Raw genomic sequence first — 21999 nt, 5'->3', positions numbered from 1 at the left:
AAGGCATCTTGCAATTATAATCAGCAGTGTTTTTGATGGTACATAGATTATGGTGCATCTTATAATCAATGGTGTTTTATAGTCAACACAATATGGTATTCGTTTTTAGTTTGTATTTTGACTTTTTTCCAAGCCCAAATGACTTGAGTTTCTTATCTATTTTAGAATCTCTTGCTTGTTTCTTTAAACTCATTGTTGTTGTTGTTGTTGTTATGTGCCGTCGAGTCAAACCCGACTCATAGTGACCCCTCCTTGGGTTTCCAAGGCAGTATCACTACGGAAGTAGGATTGCCCAACCTTCCTTCCGAGGAGTGGCTGGTGGGTTTGAACCGCCAGCCGTCTGGTTAGCAGGCAAGTGTCTTAGCCACTATTATTTCCTATTCCATGTCAGATCATTACAGTACCTGAAGACTCTGTAAGTCAATTTCTGCTCCTTGTTGTTTCTGCTGATTCTTACTCATTGTGCAGTGTTGCCTTGCGCCATTTGACTGTAAGCCAATCATTTTCCTTGGAACTCTATCTGTGGAAATCCTTGGAGCCTGGATTGAAGTTGAATTCCTCCAGAGATTTGTATTTACTTCTGTGGGTTACCTAGAGAGTACCACCAACCTGGGATCACTCTAAAATAAATTATTCACTTGAGATTCCCCCCCCCCCAACTTCATAGTTAGTGTTAATTTAGACCACAGACTCATGTGGGAACTAGGGGTCATGAATCCTCAGTGGTCATTGTCCCCTGCATCACCTACCACCAAGACTGAAATAGGTAAGGTTCCTTCCTGCTTCCTTTTGCACATGGTTTTATTTCCTTGTTTAATCAACACTGATGGTTAGATTCCATTAGGATTCCATCTTTCTGTAGAAGTCCCCCATGAAATTCTCCTCCTTGGATGGCTCTAGGCTTTATTTCTGCTTCCCTGAGTCCTTCACACCTTCTAGGAGCCAGCTCTAGACCTTCAAGGTTCAGAGAAATCCCGAGGGGGGAAAAGTTTGCCTTCTACATATTTTGCATGTATATCTCTTTGGGCTCTGGGGATTCAAACTTCGATGACAATCCAGTGATATATTTAAAAAGTGATTACAATATTTTCTCTGGCATTTAAATTATTTCATCTGGGAAGGACTTTTTAGGTATCTCATCCATTCATTCACAGGAAAGTGAAGTCCCCCGACAAAATTTCTGTAGGGAAACCTTCCATGTCCTTTTGGTCTACAGAGTCTATGCACACTCTCATGGTTCAGTGTCTTCCTTTTGTAGCACACACACCAGCCACCTTTTTACACTGATTTGTATGCTCTTGAAATTAATTATCTACTTACCCCATTAGAAGTGTCAGGGCCAGGTCTGTATTGCTCGGTATTTTTATTCCCAGACCTTACGGCAGTGCTTGACATGTGGTAGGTATTCAATAGCTATGTACCGAGTAAGTGAGTAGATGAATACTTTTGAATGAGAAGGCAGTATCAGGTATTAGGTGAAGCACAGCTGTGGGTCTCTGCTTTCAATTCAGCCTCTGGTGGTGGTGCTTTTGAGCCTACTGAATTCCCATCCAACTCTGCTGTCCATCCAATAGCCACTAGCCACATGTGGCTATTTAGACTATTTAACTTAATTAAAATTATTCAAAATTAAAAATTCAATTTTTCCGTTGCACTAACCCCACTTTGAGTGACTAGAGGCTGCCTATTGGGCCACGCAGACATGGAACATTGCCATTATCACTGAATGTTCCGTTGGAAGGGCTGCCATAGAATTCTCCAGAATTCCTAACTGTTCCTCTCTCTTTCTCACGCTTTTGCTCTCCCTCTCTCTGTCTCTCTCTCCACTCCTAGGTCAAGTACAGGGATAGTTGTCTCATTCTTAGTGACATAGAATGTTGCTTTTGAACAAGAAGATGCTGGGTACTTTTGGTGACTAGACCACCCCACTCTTTTTCTTTTAAATGGAGTGCTTGTTGGCCAGCACAGTTTTCAATTCCTATAGCCCCTGAAGCTGAATGTTACTTGGGTGGGAAGCTGAATTGCTTTCTTTTCTAGATGCTTCGACCCTTTGCTAATGTTACTGTCTGAGAGTTCCCACAGCCAGGTTCTATGGGAGCTTGGCATGTCCGAAGAGCTGAACCGTAAAATAGTGGAGTAGGGCTGGCAGGTGGGGGCAGGGTACTCTCCCAGGAGAAGAGCCCCTTTCTGCACTCATGACTAGTTAATTGGCCTTTCTGGGAAAGTACAGATGGGGAGGGGTGCTGAAGCAGGACTTTGTTGGGTTTTGGCCTCTGCCTTTCCCCCACCTCCTGTGGACCTTCTGCTAGATTCATCGTCTACCATTCCGGCGTTGTCTTTCACTTTACCTCTGCAGTAGGATGCTTTGTGCGCTGACCTCAGCTTCCTTCCTTCTAGTCCCCGACCCTGAAGGGGTTGTGAGGAGCTGCTGCAGGGCTAAGAAATCAACTCTGTTCTATTGAAGCCACTGAAAATGATAAAATGGCAGCAACCTTCATGTCTAGCAGAAAACGTGCTTTCTATCCTGGCATAATGGCAACCACCTGAAGCTGGAGAGAAGGGAACCTGTGCTGACTTCCTCCTCATACAACATAGATACTTCTCTTCCTCTGCCCCCTCTCCATTCCTCTCTCCTCCCCACTGCAACTGGCGTCTTGACCTAAAATGCAGCTGTGACTAAGAGTTCATGCCTTGGAAATAATCATGTATTTCACTTGTGGGCTTGTACAGCTTGCCAAGCCCATTTACTAAGTTGTCTCAACTAATACTCCCCAAGGCCCTGTGAAGTAGGGAGGGGAGGTATTATTAACCCCATTTTACTGATGAGTAAACAGATTTAGAGAGATTAGGGGAATTACCCCAGATCTTGTAGACAGAAGGTGAGCACCCCAGTTTTCTGTCTCTGAGCCCAGCACTCTCTCAAAGGCATCCACAGCCTTATGTGTAAGGAGGGTATGGGAAAGTGCGAGTAGACTAGGAGGGAGAGGAGCCAAAGACAAGACTTGACAGAGTGGGGAGACCAGCAGTGTTTTCCTAGGACCCTAGCTTTTCTCTGGAGGCAGAAGGCTTGAGGCTTACAAGAGCTGGCCCAGCAAACTTCCAGGAGGAAAGAGAAGCAAAGGCCTCCTCTTCCTGTCCTCTTCCTTCCTCTCCCCTTCCCAGGAGATTTGCCTAGAGGTGGGGAAGGGTGGCCTGAGCTCTCCCAAGGACCTTGCATGTGGGTCAGTCCCTGGTTCCCCAGAGAGAACCTAACACCCCCTCTCAGGCCGGGCCACCGGCCATTAGGTGCTGTGTGCTGTGCTGTCCTGAGGCCTGAGCCATGCCTGCACCCACGGAGGGCCCGTGACGCTCCAAAGCAGGAAGCATGTGGGGCACCCCCAGAGGAGGGATGGGCCCTGGGCGGCCCCCCATGGACAGGCGGATGTTCCTGGTCTGCAGCTGTATCCTGGTGGCAGCTTTAGGCCAAATGAATTTTACAGGGTGAGTGGCTGCCACGCTGTGGGAGGGAGGACTGGTGGGGCTCACAGGGAGCTGGCTGTCCTGCTGTGACCTGGCCAGGGCAGAGGGAGTCAGAACTTCAGTGTCCATCCCGAGCCCACCCCTGACTCCATAATCTCCTACTCAGAGACTTTGCTGGTTTCTTGTCCCTCTGCTCCAGGGTCCTTGGGGAAGTTTCTGGGCTCTGGAATCCCCTAAAATCATTCGTAAAATTTTGTGCATGTACTTTTTTTCTGGGCTGAGAGTTCATAGCTTTCCTCAGATCCTTAAAGAAGTTGGTATTCCTGTCTCCTCCAGACACTAAGTACCACACATGGATGTGGTGTTTTCTTCCTTTAAGTAACACAACCCAAGTGTTGTTGAGTCTATGCCTACTCATGGGGATCCCTTGTGTCGTCAGAGTAGAACTGTGCTCCACAGGGCTTCCAATGGCCGAGTTTTCAGAAGTAGATTTTCCAGTCAGTCACCAGGCCTTTCTTCTGGGAACCTCTGGGCAGACTTGAACCTCCAACTTACTGGCTAGCAGCCAAGCATTTTCACTACCCAGGGACTCCTGGAATAACAACAAGGACTAGTATTACCCAATAGACCCTCCAAGGAAGTGATTTCTCAGGCTCCAAAGGACCTTGTGAGGTAGATTCTCCAACAGAGAGAAGATGAGATAGGAGTAAGAGAAGGAGTCACTGTCTTAGAGTCAGCAGGCCCCAGACTTCCAACCCTAGGGCTCAACTTATGCCCAGCAAGCATGATGGAGCTCAGCTTCCCCATAAGGTGGGGCAAGGGCATACCATCTCCCCTTCCATGTCCTTGAGCTCTTGGGAGATGACAGAAGGGGCAGTGGGGTTTGGGCAGATCATGGCCTTGGGGACCATTATGAAGAACACTTGTCATCACTGCTGGTCCCTAGACTCCTCTGCAGTCTATTTCTCTTTCCCCTTCATTCCTTTTGTGTCCCCACATTTATCTTCTTTCCCTGACTTAGCTTTTAGTCGGTAGCATTGGCAGAGTGAGCTTAGTCTCCTCAGTGGTGTGGCTTTGGGGCTAGGAGACACTGGCCCAGACTGAAGGGCTGTATGCTTCTCAGACTCGAGTCCTTCCCGCTCAGCACTCTTCCCGCCTCCCAGCCACAGAGTCCCCTCAGCCCAGGCTCTTCTCCACTCTGCCTTTCTCAAGTAGACACAGCCTCCCAGGAATCCCTTCCTCAACAGTGTCTTCTGCCCTCCTTGTGTCTTTCCAGAGACCAAGTCCTTCGCATTCTGGCCAAAGATGAGGAGCAGCTTTCACTTCTCAGGAGTCTGGAGGGCATGAAGCCCCTGAAGGTGAGGACTCAGCGCCTGGGGACATGCCCTCCCACCCCCTTCCCCAAACCTGCCCTCCTGATGTCTCAGCTGAAGATGACAGCCCCATGGAAAAGTTGGATGGGTCCTCTCCTTGGGCAAAGGTTGGGAACAGTGGTCCAGAAGGCTGGGCTGTGGTCAGGCTGTGGCCCCCTGCTTTTCCCTTCGGTCCTGGAATCTCCCCAAGCCACATGGGCAGTACATGTGCCCAGGGTGGGAAGCCACGGAGCACACAGACTGGATGCAGAGGCTTAGTTGGCTAACTGGTGTTTTATTTGGGTTTGTCCCTGTCAGTCTGTAGACTTGTTTCCACTAAAGACATATGTCCTCTGCAAGTTTGCACAATGCGATACATGTTCTCCAACCATTGCAATAGAAGGGTTTTGTTTGAGGGCTGTTGAAATGACCAGGTACTTCTGGTCAGAGCTCAAAGAAAGCCCTCACCTCTATGTGTACAAATTGTCCCTCTTGACGAGGACTCATCTCCCCTTGTCATAATTCTCTACATTTTACAAATTGAAAAGGAGGTGTAGCATTAGGATGTCATGGGGACCTAGATCAAGCTTCTCCTTCTCCAGGACCTGGGAACACTGAAGTCTCCCTCTCTGACCAGGGGTCTTGTCCAGTCTAAGGTCCTAGGGGATGTGCGGCCTCACCTGTAGGAACTGCTCGGCACTCTCTGGATCCTGGGGGAGGTTACAATGCATATGCAAGACTGGGAGACAAAGATGCTTAAAAATATGGAAAGAAACTCAGTGACTTGGGGATTGTTTTTCGTTCCCAACCTTTTTGTTTGACCTTAGAGTTTCCATATGGAGCTGGGCACTCTAAGTGGATAAGAGAAGGGGACTGTGTGGCTCTCAGGGAGCCTCCAGCATTATGGTGAGGACATGCAGTAAACATACCCATTTTCTTTCTTTATGACCAAAGGTGGACTTTTGGCGTGGCCCGGCCAGGCCCAGCCTCCCTGTGGACATGAGAGTTCCTTTCTCTGAACTGAAAGACGTCAAAGCGTATCTGGACTCTCACGACTTCACATACAGGGTCATGATCAAGGACATCCAGGTAGGTTCTCCTTGGTGCTAGGGGTGGTGTCTCACCTTCCATGTTCCTTTCTGGTTTTGGCCCAACATGGAGGAAGCACTAGGGGCTGGTGGGGTACACATCCCTGTCCTGGAGCTCCATGTGCATCAGTGTGAGCAGGCCATGGGGGGAACTGAGCCCCTTGTTCCTCAGAGAAACTCCATCACAGGGCAGAGCTCACGGGAGAAATGCTCACAGTGGTAACGCGGGGTTACTGTGGACAGGCCTTCCTATGAAGGCATTTGTAGCTAATGAGAAAGGAAGAGATGGGGAAAAAGGAGAGAAAGGAGGGAATAAATAATATCTCAGGCCTTTTCCCGGCACAAAGGAGCCCTGGTGGCGCAGCGGTTAAGCCCTCAGCTGCTAACGGAAAGCTCAGCTGTTTGAACCCACCAGCTGCTCCATGGGAGAAAGATGAGGTGGTCTGTTTTCATAAAGATTGCAGCCTTGGAAACCCTATGAGGCAGTTCTAATCTCCCCTGTAGGGTTGCCATGAGTCAGAGTAGACTCAACAGCATTGGGTTTGGTTTTGGTTTCCTGGCGCTGTGGGGAGGCAGCTCTTGGTGGTTTCCTGTGCTTTCCTGACTGCACCCTGCTGTCTGCCTTGTGCCTCTGCTGTCCAATGCCAGGTGGCACTCCCCGCCCCCACCACCACCAGAGGAGCTGGGAGAGGGAAGGGAGCCTCGTGAGGGTCCCTCCTATGGCGTCCACCCCAGGGCTCTCTGCTCCCAGGAATGATGACCCCCTAGGACCATCCTGGGGAGAAGCAGCTCCAGAGCCTTCTTGGGTATAACTCAGGGAGCCCTCATCCTGGCAGCCCCAGCCTCCCTGCTCCCCCGTGACTCAGCACTTTCCTCCTCTTTCCTGAACGTCATGACACTCCAATTCTCTCTCTCTCTTTTAAATTTACCTTTTGATTGTGATTTGGGCAAAATTTTACAAAGCAGATTCGTTTTACACTCAACAGTTCATACGCATTTTGTCTTGTGACACTGATTACAATCCCCACAGTGTAACTGCTCTTCTCCCTCTTCCTCCCTGTGGTCACCCTTTCCCTGTGTCCTTTCAGCCTATGCATTCCTGCCTCCTTCGCTTTCTCCCTGTGCAAATGCTGCCTTTCTGATCTCGCATGGTTGATTGTCCTAAGGAGTGTATCTATCTACCTGGTGTGGTTGTTTGGCTTGTAGGCCTGTGTATTTTTGGCTGGAAGTTAAGCCATGGGAGTGAGTTCAGTCCCAGGCTCGAAGGGTGACTTGGGGCCATAGTCTTGGGGGTTTCACCAGTCTCTATCAGACCAGTAAACCTGGTATATATATATATATATATATATATATATATATATATATATATATATATGTATATATATATAATGATTTTGAGGTTTTTTTCCCACATTGTTCTCCCACTCTCTCCAGGATCTCCAATTTGGATCCCTTTCTGAGTGGTTGGCACTGATAGCCAGGCACCCTCTAGTTTTGGTCTCAGTGTCGTGTAGGCTGAGGTTCTCGTGGTCTATTAGTCCTTTGGATTAACTGTTTCCATGCATCTTTGGTTTTCTCCACTCTTCTTTGCTCTGGATAAGGAGAGAATAGTTGCCTCTTAGATGGCCACTTACAAGATGTTTTTAAAATTGTGATTTGGGTGAAAGTTTACAGAGCAAATTCATTTTCCATACAGCAGTTGACATACACTTTGTCTTATGACATTGACTACAATTTCCCACAATGCAACAGCTCTCCTCCCACTTCCTCCCTATGTCCTCTTCCCTGTGTCCTTCCCTCCCATGCACTCTTGCATCCTGAGCCGTCTCCCTGTGCATACCCAGCCCTTCGATTCTCCCATGATCATTTACAAGCTTTTAAGACCCCAGTCATTACTCACCAAAGTAAGATGTAGAATAATATTTTTGTATACCATGTTGTGCCAATTGAGCTTGATGTCCCCTGTGACCATGGTCCCTAGCCTACAGGCCGAGTGACTCATTCACTAAGGTTCTTAGTTGTGGCTAAGAAGTTATCCTAATTTTGCCCCCTGTTAACCTTATACTGCATATGGGTGTTTTTACAGCATGTACAAATATGTATGTAGGAATATCATCTAAATATGATATTCTATTTCAACTGTTCTGTCTCTGAGGCTATGCCCAGAGCCTGTGAGAGATGCTGGCTGCATGGCTTCCTCTCTGCGTTGGTCATTGGGCCCCCTCCCTGTCTGGGCCTCCTTCCCTGGTCCCAGGGCCCCTCTGCAGATGCCGTTGACAGCTGTGTACCTGTGCAATCACATCTGCATAGATTCACCCCTGAACATGCTGTGCAGGAGCTAATCTCCTCTGGGGCCCCGAGTGTGGGAACACAGAGTCCCTGGAGTGCATACACTTGACACCACATGCCAAGGGGATCAACACATTAAACAGCTCTCCTTCCTTTCCCAGGCGAGCGCCAACCCCCACTCCTGTCAGGCACATCTGGTTCCCACTCAACATGTCGGGGCTGGGTATTTCTCTAGTTCAGTCCCCATATACACCAATGGGGACACTCCCACAGACAAGAGAGGTCACCACATCAAAAGCTGTAGGACTTCACTATCACTTGTAGCCCAGGCCTGTGTTTTGAAGCTCGTACTTCCTGCGTCAGCTCCTTCTTAGGAACCCACAACATTTGGCAAAGAGATAGGAGAGGATTCCAGAACATTTTCTGTTGATTTCCGTACCTCAGGTCGCCCCAAGCCTCAACGTGGCTCCTCTCGAGCTGGTGGTCTATGCTCCCCTCAGCCTGTCCTCCCTGCCTCCCCACCCCCAAACCCCTCACCGAGGCTTTGTCCTCCCTCTCCATCAAAGGCCCTGGACTCTCAGCCCAAGCAGCCAGGCAGGATTTTCACCAATCCCTTGCTCTGTCTGCAACCGATCAAGCTCACATTGTCATGTTGGAGATCAGAGTTTGGCTTAGTGGAGCCTGTTGGAGAGGCTGCTGTGTTGAGCTGATCTGTTGGGAAGATAGGAAGGGCATCCAGGAGGAGGAAGGCTTGGAGGCTCTAAGAGAGGGAGTTGGCAGCTGGAGTTGAGTCTGGTATTTTAGTTACTGGTGCACCTACCAGCTTTGCTTTGATTTCTGAGACTTCTTAGCACCAGTGCTTGGCACAGTATTACCTGCAAGGTGAGCCCTCAACACAGGTCTGCCAAATAGATTCATCTGCTGTCTAGTTCAGGATGGGGGTCCAGAGAGAGGCTTGGGAATACGTAGCTCTTTGCCTCCTGAGCCCCTCCCTCAGTGACTCCAGGTCAGGATCAAGCCCCTGACCCATCTTAATACCCCAGCATCTACTATAGGACCTACCACTTGTTGCCATAGAGTTGGCTCTGACTCATGGCGATCCCACGGACAGCAGAATGAAATGTTGCTCAGTCCTGAACCACCTTCACAGTTGTTGTGTGCTTTAGTCCGTTGTTGTGGCCAGCGTATGTTTTGAATGTTTTCCACCCTAGAAGGGCTCACCACCCAGCACTACATTGGACAATAGTCTGTTGTGATTTCATTGGCTAATTTTTGGAAAGCCCTCCCCAGACCTTCCTTCCTAGCCTATCTTAGTGCGGAAGCTCCACTGAAACCCGTCCACCACGGGTGACCTGCTGGGATTTGAAATACCGGCGACAGAGCTTCCAGCATCATAGTAGCATGCAAGCACTGCACAACGACAAGCTGACAGGAGGTGGACCTGCCACTCAGAGCTTAATAAATGTTTGCTGAATAGTGGACGTAATAAGCAGAGGAAGGGGAAGGGGAGATGTTTGTTCCTTGGACCAGGCTGAGCATGACAAACCTGGAGGCTGGTTTTCACTTTTGTGAGAGGCGGGTTCGTTGTGACCAGAGATCTGACAGGTGAAGTTTTTTACTTCCACTAACAGATAGAGAGACACCTACTGTGTGCCAGGGATTGGGCCAACCAATCAACAATAACCCATTACTGACTCACAGTGAGCGTGTAGGGCAGAGTAGAATGGCCCCATAGGGTTTCCAAGGCTGTAAATCTTTCCAGAAACAGACTGCTACATCCTTCTCCCACAGAGCAGCTGGTGACTTTGAACCACCGACCTTTTCGGTAGCAGCCAATCATTTAATCACTGTGCCATCAGGGCTCCCTCAAGGATTGAGCCAGGGGCTGGAAATACAAAGATAGCAAACCCAGCCTTGTATCCAGGGCGGCTGGAGTGTTGGGTGGGTGGGGGAGCAGAGGAGCAAATCCGAGATGACAATGGCGAGGCCCAGTGCTCAAAGCAGAGCGGGCAGGTTGCTATGGGAGCAGTACGAGAGCCCTGTACGTCCGTCCACTTGCTGTTCACTCGATCGAGAAGGCCTAATTATGGTGCATCAGGCCAGGAGGGGAACGGAAGCCTGATTGGAGCCAAGGCCCCACCAGATCACAAAGGACATCTTCTACCATGCGAAGGGGTTTGGGTTTTATGCTGAGAAACTTGGGGAGCCATGGGAGGGTTTTGACATGACCAGATTTGCATTTGAGGAAAGTCCCTCTGATGGCTGGCTTGTGTGACAGTGCGAAGGTGGGGACAGGGCCAAGCAGAGACTGACAGGCAGGAGGGCGGTGAGGAAATTGCAGTGGGCCAGGCAAGAAATTATCTGATTCCAAGTGAGCGATATTTGCATTTAATTTCTCTTCATCGCCCCGTTCTTTGCAGCCCCTCAGTTTGTTTTCTTTTCTTTTTCCCCTGGGATGAGTCACCGTGGAGAAGCTTCACTTGAGCAATCAGCTCTGTGGATTTTAATGGCTTTTTTCTGATTACAAAATTAATAAATATTCATGCTAGATAATTTGGAAAATAGGGAAAAGCTCTGAGAAGAAAACAAAAATCACCCATGCTCTGACCAGCTAGAGAGAATCACAATTCTGAGTCAATATTGCTTCACCAATTTTCCCCTCGTCACTGGGACCATCCCCACCAGCATCCGAATATATGGTTCTTCCTCCCATCTGAAAATACCCATTCTGGAGCCCTTACCCCACTCCAGCTACCCTATAGAGCAGAGCTCCTGGGAGTCCTGACCCGCACCTCCAACTCCTCTCCTCCCTTGGAGGTTCTGGTCTCCTTTCCTCAAAGCTCCTCATAGCAATGTCACAAGTGGGTTCTATGTGGCCACACTCAGTGGACTGTCAGTTCTCACCGTCTTTCTTGTAAGCAACCAAGGGGCAGGGATGGAGGAAGGATCAGCCCCTCTGTCTGGCCTGATGAGGGGCAGGTGCTGGCTGACTTACCCAAATGACCATTACTGGAGGGCAATCTGCTTCCCAAGCACTATGGCTGCCATGTTCCCTCTGGAGGAGCCCTGGGCATGCCTTGTAATGATTGCCCCATCACAGAGCCCTGGAGTCACCCAGGGGTTACTGTTGTCATCCTTGGTTGCATTTTCCTTTTGCCACGCAAAATCATTGTATGTATGAACTCTGCTAATCCTCGCAACAACTCTCAAAGCATGTGCTAACCCGACCTCCATTTTATAATGGGGAAACTGAGGCACAGAGAAGTCGGTCATTTGCCCAAGTAACTCAATCGGAGACAGTCTGGCTCTGGAACCTGCACTCTTGGCTTCTGTGCTATCTGCCTTTGCTGCGGGCATTTTTTGTGGTGCGTGTGGCATTTTAATGTTGCCTTTTGGGCGGTAAGACCACAGTTCTGCTTCAGAGAGCCCCCCATGTGTGCTGGGGTCCATCCTGATGGCATCAGATCTGTTGCCACCCCTCCCACAGGCATGGCCTGTGGTGACCACAGCCAGGGTCCTGTTACTGTGAGGGCTACTTCTGGAAGAAGAGGCCAGGGAGGTACCAGGAGAAGTGGCTGCTGTCGTTACAGGGCTGATTCAGCTTCACCCCCCCACACACACACACACGTCTATTTCACATCTGTTCTTGTTCAGCTGCTGAGAAGGCAAGCTCCTTCGGGCCTCCATATTGCCTTCCCAGGGCCTGTGTCCCTCCCACCCCCACCTTAGAGTGCTGTGTTCTGCTCCCTGCCCCATCTTGTCCTTACCCCTGCCATAAATGCCGTAAATTAATTCACACCCAGGAATGGCTTTCCCTGTCAGGTAGGTTATGGCTTCCAGGAGCCAAATGGCTTACTTCTGAGGTTTTCTTTTTCTCCCTGAGAAGCCTAATAGGGGTGTAATTATGCCAGGCCTACATTCCTTACTCCTCATCCTCTTCCCTGGGCCTTGGGAAGATGCAGACACCCGTGGGGTTTTCAGGCCTGAACTGAGGGTGCTGTGAGGGTTTAGCAGAAGTCCTCCGTTTGTGAGAGGGAATCGTAGCACCTCACAGAGCAGCGAGGGTGTTTGGGAACTTGTTCGCACTTTGATGTGCCCACTTCCTATTTGCTCCAGGCTGTTGTGTGGGGCACAGCTCACCTCCTGGGAGCCCCCCTCCTGTGGGAGCCCCAGCCTGGTGGGAGGAACTGGTTCCTCCGGTCCTTACCGTCCAGCTTCTCCCTGTTTCCCACCTTCACCCACTGCCTCAGAACCTCCACCCAAACCAGGTAGCATCGATTCGACTCTGACTCACGGTCTCACCCTGTGCATCAGAGTTGAACTGTGCTCCATAGAGTTTTTTTTTTTTTTTTAATTATTTCATTTATTTTGTTGCTGTTGAGAATATACACAGCCGACCAGCCACCGGTCCAACAGTTTCTATGTGTGCATTTCAGTGACATCAGAGAGTTGTGCAACCGTTGGCACTCTCCTTTCCTGAGTTGCTTCTCCCCAATGAACATAAACTCACTGCTCCCTGAGGTTCCTATCTAATCTTCTGAGTTGCTGTTGTCATGTTGATCCAGTACTGATAGACCTTAAAGAAGACTGAGCCTCACGGGAGACATTCTTTATAAGTGAAGCTGAACTGTTGTTTGGTTTTAAGACTTCAGGGCGTGTTTCTGTCTTCAGGTTGAAAGATCATCTCATCTACTGTTAACATTTCCCATGTTCGCTTTCTGTGTGAGCACGTATATAGACACGGTGTTGTTCAGGGGCTCCATAGGGTTTTCACTGCCTGATTTTTCAGAGTAGATAACCAGGCCTTTCTTCCAAGGCACCTTTGGGTGAATTAGACTCTCCAACCTTTTCTCTAGCAGCCCAATATCCCTAGGAAATTAGATACCCAGCCCCTTCAACCTCACTCCCGTGGGGCTGTAGCCCGGGACCAGGCATCAACCCTGTGTGTGTACCAGCCTGGAAGTTGCTCATCACAGCTGGTAGCATCTGGCTGTCCCACAGTGACAGGCACATATTGGTCATGGTGGGCTGTGGAGCTTTTGGTGGATCTCCTGGCAAGAAGACACATTCCTTTTGTTAGAGGCTTCTAGGGTGGTGCTTGTCCCAGCGAGGACCAGGGCTCTCCAGCCAGATCCAACTCGATGGACAGGTCTGGCTTTGCCCCAGTGCAAATGCCCCCAGCCAGCTCAGCTAGAACACATGGCAGTTACAATGGCCTAGGGTGTAGCTGGTGATCATCAACATCTATTTCCAGGTCCATTCTGTAATCTGGGAGCCAGCGAGCCTGTTACCCCGGGGCCTTCTCTGAAGCACGTGGGTGGGGCCTCTTGTCTAGCTTTGTTGTTGTTGTTGTGTATAGTGACCCCTCCTTGGGTTTCCGAGGCAGTATGACTACAGAAGTAGATTGCCCCATCTTCCTTCCGAGGAGTGGCTGGTGGGTTTGAACCTCCAGCCTTCTGATCAGCAGTCAAGTGCCTTGGGCACTGAGCTACCAGAGCGCCCATCCTAGCTCTAATATTAGTATCCTAGCTTTAGTATTTAAGGATTCCATGGTGCTGCTTCATCTTAGCCATGAGGACTTTTAATTTTTTGTATTATTTATCAATTTTGAAAACAAACAAACAAATAAAAAACCCAAACTCACTGCCGTGGAGTTGGATCCAACTCATAGTGACCTCTTCTGAGGTGGTATTTGGTTTTTTGGTTTAAGCACACTGCAAAAACCTAAATATTAAAAAAAAAAAAAAAAAATGTTGCTCAAAATCACAGTCCTCCTATCCTAACAGCCATTGTTAGCATTTTGGTGGGTTTTCTGTTTGTTCATCTTTGGCATTTCCGTGTCTTTTATCACTATGTTCAAGGGTACTTACTTTTTAAATTATTTTTTAAAACTTTGAATTTGCAGGAATAGGATGATGGACTTTTCAGCTGCTGTTAACATTTCACACGTTTGCTTTCTCTGTGTGTGCCCATATACAGACACGTTGTTGTTTGTTGTTAACTGCCACTGAGACGGTTTGGACTGATGACAACCTGATGTTTAACAAAACAAGACTTTGCCCCATCCCGCGCCACCCTCACAGCCCCTGGAATATGATGAGTCCTTGGTTGTGGCCCTTGCGTCACTCCATCTCGAGGAGTGTTTCCCTCATTTTTGCTGACCCTCCACTTTACTGGATAAGGGGTCCTTTTCTTGTGATTGGTCTTTCCTGATGACATGTCCAAAGTGAGCAAGAGGAAAACACAGATGCCGATACTGTTATGTTAGCCTTTAGTTTTGACAGGTAGCTTATGGAACCCAAGGCTAGGAACTCGGTATCAGGGTTCTGATCTCACCTCTGCCCGTTGTTAGCTCTGCCATTGAGTACCTTCACCTCTCTGATGTGTCAAATTGCTAAAATGGGAAGAGTTCAATCGAACCCTGTTGTCTGGTCATCTGACTAGATCAAATGAGATCATGAGGAGAGAGAAAGGTACAATTAAATGGCTCTGGCCAAGAGTGGGGCATGGGCAGGACTTACTTGTGATCCAGAGATGCAAATAAGCAACTTTGAGTTGAGGTCCTCACTTTCTCAGCATTTCCCTCTGGGTCCTCCCCACTCTGGGTAGTCAGGGCTATGTCCTGGCTGCCTTGGGCCCTGGGTGCCAATGTGAGGGTATGAGCTTGAGTGAAGGATGCCTGCCCACCTCACTGTGACCCAAGCTGTGAGAAACAAACCAGGATGATGTGGGAGGTCTAAGTAGTTGGTCTAAGTTGTTGTTTCTATGGTCAAAGGGAAGTACCATGTGAGGGCTGAGTGCCACCTCCAGACTGACCCCCCAGGACGCTGTGCTCAGCTTACACGCATCTTTAGGAGGCAGTTAACATGGTGAGTCCAAGACTCTCGGTGCATTAATAATGATTTGGACTGGCTTTGTCCATACCTGGCTTTCCAAACGGCTTGGGCACCCATTACCAATGCTACTTCTTGGGTGTAAAGTTGATGTTGAGAACTGGGGAGCCCCCCGCTCACCCTAGTTTCTGTCAGTGCACATGGGTTAGCTTAGGCCCTGACTCAATGGAGTGTTTACAGAGAAGAAAAGCAGTGCTGGCAGTAGGCCATGTGTACCTTTCCCAAAACATTCCTATCCATGATTGCATTTCATTCTACCAGGTGAGCAAGGCAAGCATTGCTGTTCCAATTTTCAAGCTGAAGAGACTAATGCCAAGGTTACAAGGCATGCTAGTGGCAGGGGCAAACTTAGAACCCAGCTCTCTGAACTCCTGGGCAGCATGGATTCTGCCAAGGCAGAAGAATCCTTGGGAAGCCAGCAGCTTGTTCTGTCGCACAATTCACGCTCATGGCAGCTCATGCTCCCATGCCGCTGCTGCCTTTGTGCCCAGGCAGGGCTCAGAAGAGACATGACCTTCCCAGCCCTCCCCTTGCCTTCCAATGTGTGCTCCTGTCTGCCAGGTGCTGTTGGATGAGGAGAGAGAAGCCATGGCGAAATCCCGCCGGCTGGAGCGCAGTACCAGTAGCTTCAGTTACTCCTCTTACCACACCCTGGAGGAGGTAGGTCTGCCTGGTCAAGTTCTGGGCCCTGTTGCCCTTTGGGGTCTCCAGAGTCAGGCAGAGACTAGTGAAGGGCTTGAGGAGTCTACAGGAGACTGTAAACTGATACTTGGTGAGTGAAGATAGACAGTAGGTGGGTATCTGACAGGTAGGCACTCAGTCTTAAAGAGTTCCCAACCCACTGCCATCGAGTGGATTCTTTCTCCTAGCGACCCTTCAGAACAGAGTAGAACTGCCCCATATGGTTTCCAAGGCTGTAAATCTTTATGAAAGCAGACTGCATCATCTTTCTCCTATGGAGTGGCTGGTGGGTTTGAACTGCTGAGTTTTTGGTTAACAGCCAAATGCGTTAACTACTGGGCCACCAAACCCAAAAAACCAAACCCACTGCCTTCAAGTCGATTCCAACTCATAGCCACCCCCATTGGTTTCTGAGGTGGTAAATCTTTACAGAAGTAAATTGCCCAGTCTTGCTTCTGCGGAGTGGCTGGTGGGTTTGAACTACCAGCTTTCTGGTTAGCAGTTAGATGCCTTAGGCACTGTGCTACCCGAGCTCCTTAAAAAGTTACAGAGCTCAAAATTCAGACAGAAAGACTTCAGTTAAAACTGTAGATGTAGGAGGAGCAAGGTAGGGCTGAGGACCAGAGTAAGGGGTCTGTGGCAGTACACTGAGGCAGGGATCTACTACTGGCCAGAACAGGATAAGCAGGAAGCTGTCTTCATGTCCACCCCTCTGGCTTTCCTCAATCATCCTGGTGTTAAGAGACTCCAGCTGTGGGTTCTAGAGGGCAGAAGGGGCAGGAAGCCAGACATTTTGGAGAATCATGTTTATAGAATAAAAGTTCACTTCACAAGGACAAAAGTAATGATCTCAGTTACAGACACTGGGGCAGTGAGAACCAGTTGTGACTTATTTACAAAGAAGAATATGCTAGGTAGCCCAGGGATGGTCACTCCAGAAGGAAACTCAAGGGACAGGCCCCATTTCACATGTAAAGGACATGACATTATTGATCTTGCCCGCTCACTGTTATCACCATCATTTCACGAGGTCTGTGGTAGAAGATCAGTTTTCTGCCATATTTTTGCTAATTGAAAAAATAAGAGAATGAATGAATATAATCAGTTACCATTTATTGATGTCAAAGATAAATAAAACTTGGATCTCACCTTTAAGGGGCTTAGAATCTAAAATGGGCAGTAAGACTAAAAACAGCATTAGTCGGTCTCTGAGATCTGTCAAATGGGTTGAATGGTCCAAGATAATTGAGGCAAGAGAGAGAAGGTACAACCAGAGAGAGCTAGGCAGGCCGGCCTGGGGATTGGAGTAGGAGCAGTGTATGCTGTTTCTTCAGGCAAAGGCTTAGCCCTGCATGGAAGTGAGAAACCTGGGACTCTGAGCAGGTCACTACTCATTGCCCTTAGTCCTTGAGAGCTTCTTTGATGCTTGTATTCTTGATCTGGGTTCTTTTGTACTCTCAAGGGAGGTGGGAAGGCGATTGGGAGGGAAGGAGGGAGAGGGGAAGGAGAATATTCTAAGGCCTGGGGTTCATGCCTCTCCCTGCTTACCTGCAGTGTGACAACCTTCAATCCTTTCAGATATATAGCTGGATCGATAGCTTTGTAACAGAACATGCAGACATCGTCTCAAAAATCCAGATTGGTCACAGCTTTGAAAACCGGTCCATTCTTGTCCTGAAGGTAAAAGTGTATGTGAACCAATAGACTCTCCCATGAGAGTCTTATACCAGATAAGACTGAGTTCATGGGGCTAACAGCTGGGTGAGAGTTTTGGGGAGAAGGAGGAGAATTGTAAACTCCTGTCCTAAGGTGACCTATATAGGCTTTGGGACTGTGATGTATATGGATCCACACACCCTTGTAGGTGTGGACAGGTGAACTGGCAAGTCCTTGGTCAGGAAGTAGGTGGGAGGGTTGCTAAGGAGAGGGAGCTGTAGAGTGGCAGTTGTCATGCTGGATGTGGGGTGTGAGTGTGGGTGAGTCAACCTTCTTCCTATTGCAGTGATTGCTTCATCTGTTAAACGGGAAGAGAGATACTTAGAGACACCATTTCCAAATGACCGAGGTCATACAGTTCAGGCAGTCCCACAGATAAACCTGAGTCTATGGGAAGACTTCCCAACCCTTCCTGGGGTTGGGCCACTAGAAGCAGAGTTTGAGCAAATATGGCTACTGCAGTGTCCTTGGTCATGAGGTAAGACAGGAGAGTATGGGGCCTCATGTACTCACATCTGAAAAGGACTCTCAACAGTGCCCTAAAGAACACTCAGAAGTATGGCCAGGTTGGCATTTGACATCACCTTCCAGGGAATATAGTCCCTGCTGCCCTCAGGAGTGCCCTAGAGATGGTCCCCAATGGCCAAGTGGTTTTACCTAACTGCAGACTTAAATCCCCTACTTCTGCCTCCATTACTCCCAGAGGCTATCCCTCTTTTCTTGAATGTCTAAGGCCTGGCTACTCAAAGTGTGGTCCACAGATTGCATCATCAGCATCATCTGTGAGCTCGCTAGAGATGCAGAACCTCAGTGGCATCACTAGTGGGTGTGGGGGGTGCATCCTGCACCAGTAATGCTATCAGAGGGGGTGACACCAAAATGATTGTCTATACAATTTTTGTGCAGTGTTTTAGATGTTGTTGTTGTTAGGTGCTGTTGAGTCATCTCTGTCTCATAGGACCCTTTGCACAGCAGAACAAAACACTGCCTGGTCTTGTGCCAGCCTCACAATCCTTGCTGTATCTGAGCCCATTGTTGCAGCCACTGACTGTGTCAATCTGTCTCATTGAGGACCTTCCCCTTCTTCATTGACACTCCACTTTACCAAGCATGATATCCTTCTCCAGGGAATGGTTCCTTCTGACAACATGACCAAAGTAGATGAGACGAAGTCTGGCCATTCTCGCTTCCAAGGAGCATTCTGGTTGCACTTCTTCCAGGACAGATTTGCTAGTCTTTTGAGCAGACCATGGTACTCTTAGCATTCTTCTCCAACACCACAACTCAAAAGCATCAACTCCTCTTCAGTCTTCCTTATTCAATGTCCAGTTCTCACATGCTTAAGAAGCAATTGAAAATAGCATGGCTTGGGTTAGGTGCACCTTAGTCTTCAAGGAGACTTCTTTGCTCTTCAGCACTTCAAAGAGGTCTTTTGCAGCAGATTTGCCTAATGCGATATGTCATCTGATGTCTTGACTGCTGCTACCATTGGTGTTGATTGTAGAACCAAGTAGTATGAAATCCTTGACAACTTCAATCTTTTCTCCATTCATTGTGAAGCTGTTTATTGGACCAGTTGTGAGGATTTTTGTATTCTTTATATTGAAGTGTAATCCATAATGCAGACTGTAGTCTTTAATCTTCATCAGTAAATGCTTCAAGTCATCCTCACTTTCAGCAAGCAAAGTTATATCTTTTGCATGTCACAGGTTGTTAATGAGTCTTCCTCCAATCCCGATGCCATGTTCTTCTTCATATAATCCAGCTTCTTGGATTATTTGCTCAGCATACAAATTGAATAAGTATGGTGAAAGAATATAACCTTGACACACTCCCTTCTTGATTTTGAGCCATGCAGTATCCCCTTGTTCTGTTCAAATGGCAGCCTCCTGATCTAGGTACAAGTTCTTTATGAGTACAATCAAGTGTTCTGGAATTCCCATTCTTCTCAATGTCATCCATAATTTGTTATGATCCACACAATTGACTACTTTTGCATAGTCAATAAAACATAAATAAATATCTTTCTGGTATTCTTTGCTTTCAGCTAAGATCCATCTGACATCAGCAATGATATCCCTCATTCCATGTCCTCTTCTGAATCCAGCCTGCATTTCTGGAAGCTCTCTGTCAACCATTTTTGAATTATCTTCAGTAAGATTTTACTTGTATGTGATATTAATGATATTGCTTGATAATTTTCATATTCTGTGGGATAACCTTTCTTTGGAATGGGTACAAATATGGATCTATTCCAGTCAGTTGGTCAAGTAGCTGTCATCCAAATCTCTTGGCATAACCAAATGAGTGCCTCCAGTGGGGCATCCATATGTTGAAACATCTCAATGGGTATTCAGTCAATTCCTGGAGCCTTGTTCTTCACCAGTTCCTTCAAGGCAGCCTTGACTTCCTCCTCCTTCAATACCATTGGTTCTTGATCATATGCCACCTCCTGAAATGGATGAACGTCGACCAATTCTTTTCAGTACAGTGACTGTGTATCCCTTGCATCTTCTTTTGATGTTTCCTGCATCATTCAATATTTTGCCCATAAAATCTTTCAATATTGCAACTCAAGACTTAATTTTTGTTTCCTCCGTTCTTTCAGCTTAAGAAACGTCGAGTGTATTCTTCCCTTTGGTTTTCTATTTGCAGGTCTTTGCACATTTCATTATAGTAATTGGCTTTGTCTTCTCGAGGTGCTCTTTGAAGTTTTCTATTCAGCTCTTTTATTTTGTCATTTCTTCCTCTTACTTTAGCTACTCTCTGCTCTAGGGCAAGTTTCAGAGTCTCTTCTGACATCCATTTTGGTCTTTTTTCCTTTCTTGTCTTTTTAATGACCTCTTGCTTTCTTCATGGATGATATTCTTGATGTAATCCCACAAATCCTCTGGCTTTTAGTCATTGGTGTTCAATGCATCAAATCTATTCTTTAAATGGTCTCTAAATTTAGGAGGGTATTAGCAAGGTCATATTTTGGCTCTCGTGAACTTGTTTTAATTGTCTTCAACTTCAACTTGACTATGCATATGAGCAGTTGATGGTCTGTTCTACAATCAGCTCCTGGCCTTGTTTTGGCCTAAGATATTGAACTTCTCCATTGCCTTTTGCCACAGATGTAGTCAATCTGATGCCTGTGTACTCCATCTGGTGTAGTCCACATGTATAGCCATTGCTTATGTTGTAGAAAAAAGGTATTTGCAATGAATAAGTTGCAAAATTCTATCATGTCATGTCCAGCATCATGTCTATCACCAAGGCTATATTTTCCAATTACTGGTAACTCTTCTGTTATTTGAACTTTTGCATTCTAGTCAGCAGTGATAATCAATACATCTTGATTGCATGTTTAGTCAATTTCAGACTGTGGAAGTTGGTAGAAATCTTCAATTTCCTCATATTTGACTTTGGTGGTTGGTGCATGGATTTGAATAATAGTAGTATTAACTGGTCTTCCTTGTAGGTGTATGGATATTATCCTATCACTGACAGTGTTGTACTTCAGGACAGATCTTGAAACAGTCTTTGTGATGATGAATGCCATGCCATTCCTCTTCAGTTTCTCATTCCTGGCATAGTAGATCACATGAAGTATTTCAGCAGAAATTTATTATTTTTTTAAAAAATATCCCTGTAGTTACTTATAACAACAGAAACATTTTTCATAAGCCCAGCTTACATGTATCAATATACCTACAAGGCTAAAACATGACTCGAATTTACTTTTTGAATCTTCCAGTAAGCTCCAGGCAGAGCTGCCTTATTACCCAATTTCAATAATGCTTTGAATCATGAGGCTTTGTCTGTACATGCTACAAGCATGCTGTTATTTTTATTGCTGTCGGTGATTTCACAGTCACTGATTTTGTCAAATTTTTCTGGCGTTTTACGTACAATTGTTGTAATTAGTATTTGTGAACCTGTGTCAGTCACTTTTTTTTCTTTTAAATGAAGCAGCAATTAAAGGAAAAGAAGGAGAAAAAAAAGTTTCTGCTCAGTTACTGTTAATGTTGTAGTTAGTAATGGTAATAATGTACTTCGATGTAGAAAGATTTTACAAAATGATTTCATTGTTCGTATAATAACCAAATAAAAACAAAAACAAAAACCTCACTGCCATCGAGTCAATTCTGATTCATAGCGACCCCCATTGGGTTTCCAAGGCAGTAAATCTTTACAGAAGTAGCTTGTCTCATCTTCCTTCTGCGGAGTGGCTGGTGGGTTTGAACCACCAACCTTCTGATTACCAGTCAAATGCCTTAGACACTAGGCCACCAGAGCTCCTTAGTATTCATATAATCTAAGAAATATTGTTGTTGTTGTTAAGTGCCATCGAGTCGTTTCTGACTCATAGTGACCCCATGCACAGCAGAACGAAACACTGCCTGATCCCACGCCAGCCCCACAATCCCTGCTATACTTGAGTCCATCATCGCAGCCACCGTGTCAATCCATCTCTTTGAAGGCCTCCCCCTCTTTCGTCGACCCTCCACCCTACCAAGCATGACATCCTTCTCCAGG

The 21999-nt window shown here is 47.2% G+C and overlaps 1 protein-coding gene across 1 annotated transcript in view; it reads left to right on the top strand.

Annotated features, from left to right (window-relative positions):
* The first annotated feature begins 3364 nt into the window (after positions 1–3364).
* The window catches only part of CPA5 (carboxypeptidase A5), a 36078-nt gene continuing 17443 nt past the window's right edge, over positions 3365–21999 (top strand). Inside the window, exons 1-5 of the mRNA XM_007955390.2 lie at positions 3365–3480; positions 4736–4817; positions 5766–5900; positions 15643–15741; positions 17341–17442. Coding sequence (XP_007953581.1) covers positions 3365–3480; positions 4736–4817; positions 5766–5900; positions 15643–15741; positions 17341–17442 — 534 coding nt within the window. The remainder of the gene's footprint in view (positions 3481–4735; positions 4818–5765; positions 5901–15642; positions 15742–17340; positions 17443–21999) is intronic.

This window comes from Orycteropus afer, unplaced genomic scaffold (assembly GCF_000298275.1).
Source record: "Orycteropus afer afer isolate SDZICR_OR568_19922 unplaced genomic scaffold, OryAfe1.0 scaffold00501, whole genome shotgun sequence".
NCBI lineage: Eukaryota > Metazoa > Chordata > Mammalia > Tubulidentata > Orycteropodidae > Orycteropus > Orycteropus afer.
The sequence above is the reverse complement of the archived record's forward strand: the minus strand, read 5'-3'. Positions and strand labels throughout refer to the sequence as shown.